The sequence below is a fragment of the Oryzias latipes genome, chromosome 10, assembly GCF_002234675.1.
Source record: "Oryzias latipes chromosome 10, ASM223467v1".
NCBI classification, from domain to species: Eukaryota; Metazoa; Chordata; class Actinopteri; order Beloniformes; family Adrianichthyidae; genus Oryzias; species Oryzias latipes.
Window position 1 is genome coordinate 502,798 of NC_019868.2, and position 8,136 is coordinate 510,933.

General features: G+C 41.9%; 1 protein-coding gene across 4 annotated transcripts in view; it reads right to left on the bottom strand.

Annotated features, from left to right (window-relative positions):
• The window catches only part of ldb2 (LIM domain binding 2), a 97,999-nt gene extending 96,389 nt beyond the window's left edge, over positions 1 to 1,610 (bottom strand). For 2 of the 4 annotated variants that reach the window (XM_023959479.1, XM_023959476.1), the window contains exon 1: positions 1,336 to 1,609. In XM_023959479.1, the coding sequence (XP_023815247.1) occupies positions 1,336 to 1,467 (132 nt within the window). In that variant the 5' untranslated portion in view covers positions 1,468 to 1,609. Of the gene's footprint in view, positions 1 to 1,335 lie in introns of all 4 variants that reach the window. The other 2 variants (XM_023959478.1, XM_023959477.1) reach the window with 2 other exon arrangements.
• Between the last annotated feature and the right edge of the window lie 6,526 nt (positions 1,611 to 8,136).

Consider the following 8,136-nt stretch of genomic DNA (forward strand, 5'->3'; position numbering starts at 1 on the left):
TGTGCTACAGGAGTCCAGGTCTGCTGGGACTCCACATGAATAATGCATCTGACTAAGGCTGCAGCATCTCAGCAACACCGCCTCTGTCGCTTTGCTTAAAGTTGCAAGTTGCTCTTGGAGCATCAGCATCCTTCTGCACGAGGCTGCAGCACCTCTGCTGAGTCTCACCTAAACATTTCCAAAGAATTCAGGCACAAATATTCACAAGCATGTTCTTCAGAAGCACTTTCAAATAGTTTGTGTGACTCTGGTTATTTCTCATTACCCTTTTTGAGATTATTTTAAAGTATTTTTAGTTTATTAACTCTTAGTGAGTATGAAGCTTCACTCACCCAAATGTCATATTATTTATTCTTTGTTTTAAAAATGTTTTGACTTACTGAACAAAGATGGTCGGAAATTCTTTTCATGAAAACTATTTTGAAAATGTAGCTTTAGATTCCTCTGTAAATGGCAAAACATCAACTATTATCCTCACTGTTTGCAGAAAACCCTGACATGCAAGGCAATAAATCAGCAAACTAAAGCAGGTAATCTGTGAGGAAGAGGAGCAGCCAAAACCGTCCTTCACTGCGTTTGGTTGGTCTGCATGCTGGAGATCACAGCACAGCTGCAAAAGACAGATGCTCCCCATGCAACTCACACAGAGATCAGCAAAGGTGCAGGCCGGATGACACTGCACGCCACACGCCAAATGAAACTTGAAGTGGTTTTGTTGTCTTACAGTCATACATTTGGAATCAAGGCCATGTTCATTGAGAAAATGTAACGTGCAGGGAAGAGCTTGAGCAGAACTAAGCTTTCTTGTTGGGCTGCAGATGGTCTTTCATTAACCAGATAACAATATGCAAACGATCAGAAATATGTAAATGAGTGTAGTTCTGCCATATAAACAGACACGTTTCTTTGCTTTTCTCTGCCATGATATTTTTGTAAGTTTTAATCTGTGATTGTTGGAAGAGTTCAGTTAACTTCTGAAAGTCTTCCTTCCCATCAGGTTCCATCACGGAAAACTGGCGTTCTAAAGTAGAAAATGAAGATGTGCCCACTGGGGTCTCTCCCCCTTCAGGTGAGTCGGAGGTGCTCCTTCCTACGGCTCTCGGGGGTCCTTTGGCCCCGGGGCTGGGGGGCTGCTGTGCTCCCCGGAGAAGCTGCCTTCTCTTCTGCGCTCGGAGGATGGCATTCAGCAGCACTCGGCTTACTTTTACCTCAGGAATGTTTGACACTTTGGCCCCGCATCCTCCAGAGCTCCCCTAAACCTGTGCATGCCCCCTCCTCTTCCTCCGACACCCCCAGCCCAACCCCTCTGTCGGCGAGAGCGTCCGGCGGGCTCACCTCTGTGCGCGCCTGCAGCCGCTTGTTCATCTCGTAGATCCGGTACTCGGGCTGGACCATGTAGGGCGAGTGTCTCCTGTAGAAGGGTCCGAACGGAGAGGAGTAGAACGGGTCGTGGGTCGGGTTGGACATGGTGGATCCTGGCCAGGCGCGTCAGAAACATCCAGCGGGCTCAGCGGCGCACATGGAGCGCGATGCTCTGCAGGAAGCAGCCGCTGTCGAGGCTGAGCTGCTCTCTGCAAGTTGGCCTGCCTAGTTCACGGCTATAGCGTGGTGCTGGAGGAGGAGGAGGAGGAGGAGGAAGAGGCAGAGACGGGAGGGAGGGGAACTGTGGGTGGGGGGAGTTGAACGGGGGAGGAGGGTTTCCTGTTCCCTCAAGAAGTTTTGCTCTAAAAGTTCATCGTGTCTGCGTGCTCGTGGGCTTCCTGTGCGAAGGGAGGCTGTCCGCGCTCCGTGGTCCTGTGGTGGAGCGTGCCGATGTCCGTCCTGCTCCATCAGATCCACAGCTCCGTGTCCGTCACAGCAAACACACTGCATGGAGGACAGACCAGCAGCTGCCGAGAGCTGGAAAAGGAGACATCCTCCCAAAGTTCCCATCAGCCCCAAAGAGGAGACCAGTCTGAGCTGCTCTTCATCAAAACAGCCTGCAGTTTGACGCTAGATGGAATAAAAAACACTTATCTGTCTTTTTAAAATTTGTAACGAACAACTTGTTTCCATTAAAGACACTGCCACACTATTTCAGTACAAACTGCATGATCGTGTCTCCATGAGATGCTTCAGCCAACCAAAAAATCCAGTATTTCCAAACAGCCTCTGTAAATACTTCCATGCATGGCTTTACCTTTAGGCTATGGACCCACTCAACCAAAATCTTTGTAACACATTTTGGATTTTTTTTTAATTAACACCCATAAGCATAAAGTCTGATGTGTCTGTAATAAGCAAAGAGACACCAAAAGAAGCAGGTGCATGGAAACACAACGTGACAACATGTGACATCTGTCCACAACCTCAAACAGTGACACTTCAAGCTCCGCTATGGCCGAGACCAAAGAGAAGAAACCAAACTGTTCACCTCTACCAGGCAGGAAGGTGAATCTGCAACAGGTAAGCAGCTTGGTGAGAATAAACAACAGTAGGGGCAATTATTAGGAAATGGAAGACATACAAGACCATTGATGATCTCCCTCCATCTGGGGCTCCCCCCAAGATCTCACCCTGTGGGGTCAACATATAAGTGGACTCTCTGGAAGCTGCTTGACGCTCCATTGTTTTATTTTAAAAACATTCATATTTCTAATGTTCGTGTCAGAAACAAAAAACCTGAAATTCTAACAATTCAAGGTCACAACAGCAACGTAAAAGAGAATGGAGTCGCCTAAACACAAATTCTTGCAAGTTCTCAAACAGGCAGAAAGAGTCTTCAAAAGTTAAAAACAAGCAGAAGATTCTGCAGTGGGATGAGAAAAACTAAAGAAGTGTACTTTAGTGATGGGCGACCCAAAGAAAGAGAAGCTGCATGTGAGACAGCATGCATAAGACAAATGTGAGTCTACTCAGTTACTGCAGTCCAAACTCTTTAACCTTTCAACTCTTTTGTGTAGGAAAATGTAGAATTTGACATTTTGATCATGAGCTTCTATTGAATAATATAGAAAATAAAACATAATACTAATTGTAGCAACGGTGCAGTATAGATTGGTTAGCTACTTCTTTATGGTGTCAATTCAGCGTCTAAAGAATTGTGCATCAAAACCGTAAAACCGCGCCTCAAAACCCCAAATCTGCGAATCAAAATGCATAAATTGAGAACCAAAACCTATAATTTGCAACCAAAAGCTATAACCCAAAGCACAATCATATTTCTGAGTTGCTGATTTGTTTTCTCGCCATTCTGAAATCCTGTTTTTGAGGTACAGTTTTATTTTGAAATCGTCTTTTTGAGTTGCGCTTTTATTTTTTGCGGTTTTGATTCTAAAACCTGTCGACACGTAAAAACAGCGACACGTCAGTCAAGGGGAGGGGAGGCGGGACATCCCCACATCCAGAAGCTCATTGGCTACCGAATAACACAGAGTCTTACGTCAACAGACCAGTTTCAAAGGATGAGTCCTTCATGTTTTTCAAATCTTTTACTATATTAAATGATCAAACGTGCACTTTATGTAACCGGAGATTTCAGATTCACTGGAAGTTAACTCTCACAATATGCAGCTACTGAGTATCATTTAAGGTATATATATATTCTCATTTTAACTTTCTTAAATACATTTTTCTTTGTGTGCTGGATGCTGTGGACATTGGATGGCAGTCCAACATAAACCAGGCAGAGCAGGAAACTGTTGGAGTTGTTGTTTCCTCTGTGGCTTGTCCTCTCTCCCGTCAGACCTGTCCCATCTGTTCAACCCTTGTGGGACATCGGAAAACCATGGCCAAGACATATACATGTCTGTACTGATCTATGCATGTCATCACAGCAGGATGTAACAAAAACTAACAATGTGAACAGATCTCATCTGCCTTACAAAATACTGCCCAGCTTTAAGAAAATAAATAGCTAATAATCACCACTGGTATTTTGTAAAGCTTCACTTTGACATGTTTGATCATTAAATGTGTTTTGTACTAAAGACTGATTGATAGTTTTGCAAAGATCTTTGAAAGACAGAGTCAAGTGCATCAGATTCTGTGAAATTCTGAACAGAGAAATTAAAAGAACTGTTTTTAAAACTCCTCAAAAGACTTGAGGTGAGCTGATGGAAAAGTCACTGTTTTTGTGCCGGCACTGAGAAATGGGAAACAGACAGTGTGCCTGGTCATCGTGGTCAAAATGGACAACTATTTTAAATGCTTCTCTCTCCGTTAACAGGAGATGTCTGTTAGCCTGCCCATTGCATCACACCAAGGACGTCTTTGCGGCCTACATCTTGAAGGAAAAAAACAACAACAAAGTCAATTGACCAATAAAAGGGAGAGAAAAATTAAGATTAAAATTGTTTCCATGACCTTCATGAAGTTGTAGACATTCACGCCTTGTCGTGGCTGGCTCAGTATTTCTGCCTTTTTTGTTATGGCATGCATAACAATGGCCCTTATGGAAAACAACAGACATACAGGAATAGTCAATTTTAAAACCACCATCTAATTTTAAAATAAGCAATATTTCTATTTATGTTTGATACTGGAATAATTTTAAGGGGAATAAAGCACGTTTTTGCTGGTCTGCTACAATTTTCTCTGCTCTGATTCACTCATACCAGAATTCTGCCAGTCTGCATAGTGCAGACGCATACATTTTGTAAATATGGCACAGCAATATGTTGCTCTGTTGTTCAATCCATCTGTAATCCCTAAAGGAAATATTGAGAAACTTTATAGGTTATACATGAATGTGCTTCTTGAAAAAAATATTTGATTAATCCTAGTGACAATTCACGGGCAATTATTCCCAGGTTTGACATGACCAATCCTGACACTGTGGTAAAAAAATCTACTTTGTTTTATCCATAAAAGTCATGAAAAGAGCTGGAAACCCCGCTAGCATTGAGCTAGCTAGCATGCTAACACAGGAGAACAATGGTGATAGTTTTTCATGCAACGTCTTACATTCTAACATCTTTTTTCACTAGCAGCTACTGGTGGAGCTCCTCATCTGACTGTGCTGGCGTCCTCCGGTTACATAAAGTGCACGTTTGATCATTTAATATAGTAAAAGATTTGAAAAACATGAAGGACTCATCCTTTGAAACTGGTCTGTTGACGTAAGACTCTGTGTTATTCGGTAGCCAATGAGCTTCTGGATGTGGGGATGTCCCGCCTCCCCTCCCCTTGACTGACGTGTCACTGTTTTTACGTGTCGACAGGTTTTAGAATCAAAACCGCAAAAAATAAAAGCGCAACTCAAAAAGACGATTTCAAAATAAAACTGTACCTCAAAAACAGGATTTCAGAATGGCCAAAAAACAAATCACCAGCTGAGAAATATGATTGTGCTTTGGGTTATAGCTTTTGGTTGCAAATTATAGGTTTTGGTTCTCAATTTATGCATTTTGATTCGCAGATTTGGGGTTTTGAGGCGCGGTTTTATGGTTTTGATGCACAATTCTTTAGACGCTGAATTGACACCATACTTCTTGTCTTATAACACTGTAGAAGTTAACTGCGGTTTGATCCAGAGTTTCAGTCAGGAGCTGAGAGGACACAACTGAAAATGGAAAATTAATACTACATGGCTCTGGAAGACAACCAATAATGTTTCAGATAGAACACGCTTCCGACTAAAATTCAGAACCATAATCGCACAGAGGTCAAACTAGTGACATCTAGTGGTTAAATTGCAGAATGCAATGATAAAAGACAACCCCATGGCTGGTTGAAGAAAAAAAAAGAAAAGAAAGTTCTGTAGTGTTTACAGAATTTGTTGTGTTTTGTTTGATTTTTTTTAATTGTTGCAAATGTTAATTTTGTTACATGAATTTTACAAGCTCTGGTGAACGCTCTGGGTTTATCCCAGCATTTAGTCAGTCATTATTTTCCCTTTTAAATGGGGATCTAACTACCTGCTGTTTTTCTTGTTACAACAGCGCTACAGTGGCTGAATGTTAGAGCTGGTGAGTTAGTGTGAAGGGATTCAATAAACTGTAAAGCAAACAGCCAAACTGGCTGGTGTTGTGCTACAAAGTGTCTTTCTATCCACAGGGGAAACAAGACGGGTTGACAACAGGATAAGTGATTTTAATTGGCTAAGTCAGGGTCATGTCCAGAGCATTGACTGTATAAGAGGACTGGACTGAGTGACCCCTCCCCTACGGCGTTTCAAATAGGAAGTACCTTCTGGTCCCAAAAAGCCAAAATCCCATCAACTTCTGTAGAGAAATAAACAGCTGTTACTGAGTCATTCTATTGATGATACCTTATATTTAAACATGTTTAAGCTAATCCTCATTTTTTTCATCATAGTTTTGCTGTAGTGCAAGTTGTTCAAGTTATAAATGGACCGATCAGATGTCTCAATAAAAGTAGGCAGCCTCTGGGATTTGTTCGAAGCATTTGACAGATTCTACAGAGCTCGCTTTTGGTGGAAGGGGTGTGGCCTTCTCACATGCTTACTCCTGATTAAAGGCCTGTTCACACCGGGACGAATTTCGCCGGCGATTTTCGCCGACGTTTAACGCCTCGTGACTAAACAAAGGGCACCAACGAGAGTGTGCACACCGACGCGAAAAAACGCCAGGCGTTAAAGCGTCAAAAAAAAAAAAAAAAACGCCTCGGGTTCGTTTTTTTTTTTCGACGCGTCGCGTCGAAATCTACTCGACCAATGAGAACGGCGCTTTTGCTCACGTGTCTGGAGCTTCTGAAGTTACAGTAAAACACAACTTGGGGGCGCTCAAACACAAAACTGCCTTGCTGAGCACACATACCAGCGAAGAAGATAGACGCCAAGTAGCGTCTACACAGCCGCGAAGCAATAATGACGGACATTCTAAAATATCCCCGAACCAAGCACCAGTTGGAGCTACTGATGCTTGAAATATTCATGTTTTCTTTGTTTGATTCTGACAAGCGTGTAAATACTTGCTCTCTTCTTCTGAGTGAAAAGCGACTTTAAGAAGCGTAAAGTTGCGCAGCGCCACCTTGTGTACAGGAGTATTTCTGTTTTACATTAAGCGCCATCTAATGTCAGGGAATGAAATTGCATGTTCACTCCACTCATCGTCAGCGAAAATCGCCTGGGTGTGAACACAAAAAACGTGGCGAAAAACGCTGGCGAATAACGCCTGCCGAATATTCGTCCCGGTGTGTACGGGCCTTAAGAGAGTGGTTGCCATAGAAATGTTGACTCAGATCAACTCGGACCAATTACTGCTTACAGACAAAGTCTACTTTCAAGAGGTGGTTGGTGGAAAAAAGGATATGGTTGGAACTGGAAGTAAGGCATTTTCTACGGTCTTTGACGGTCTTCCATGGTCCACAGTAGCCCAATGAGGAGTTTGCATTTTTTAGGTGGAGATTTAAGAACTACATCCAGACTATTGTCATTGGTTGTGAACGTTTATGCATTTCATTGGGTACAGTTTCTGCTAACACATTTCATTTTGTTTAACTGTGTACTTTGAAAAAAAAAATCAATGCAGATGTTTACCATAGCAGTTTTCTGAGATTATGAGTTTGAGTTTTGTAATTGAATTTGTTTATTCACACTTCTTGTTACTTAAATGTTTACTTTTGTTGTGGAAAAAAGTTGGTGGTTCAGGTTGTTTACTGTTGTCTCAGATTGAATGAGTTTCAATTTATTCTGAAGGAGATTAAAACACATTTTATAATCTTTAATTGCCTATTTTGGTAGAACGTTAATACTTTCAGTGTTTTATTTATTTCAAATGGCTTTAAAAATGATAAGAAAAATAATAATTATGACAGACACCAACTTATTTGTACAGTATAGCATAAAATTACCTTTCTTGGTACCAAATTACATTTATTAAAAAGTAATTCAGTTACTCATTTTACTATGTTTTGAATCAAGTAGTAACTATAACTTATTACTTTTTAAAGTAATTACTAGCATTACCTGACAGGGTAACTAGGCTCCAGCCTCCACGTGGCCTTAAACAGGAGGAAGCGGATTAAGAAAATTGGATGGATGGATGGATGGATGGATGGATGGATGGATGGATGGATGGATGGATGGATGATGGATGGATGGATGGATGGATGGATGGATGGATGGATGGATGGATGGATGGATGGATGGATGGATGGATGGATGGATGGATGGATGGATGGATGGATGGATGG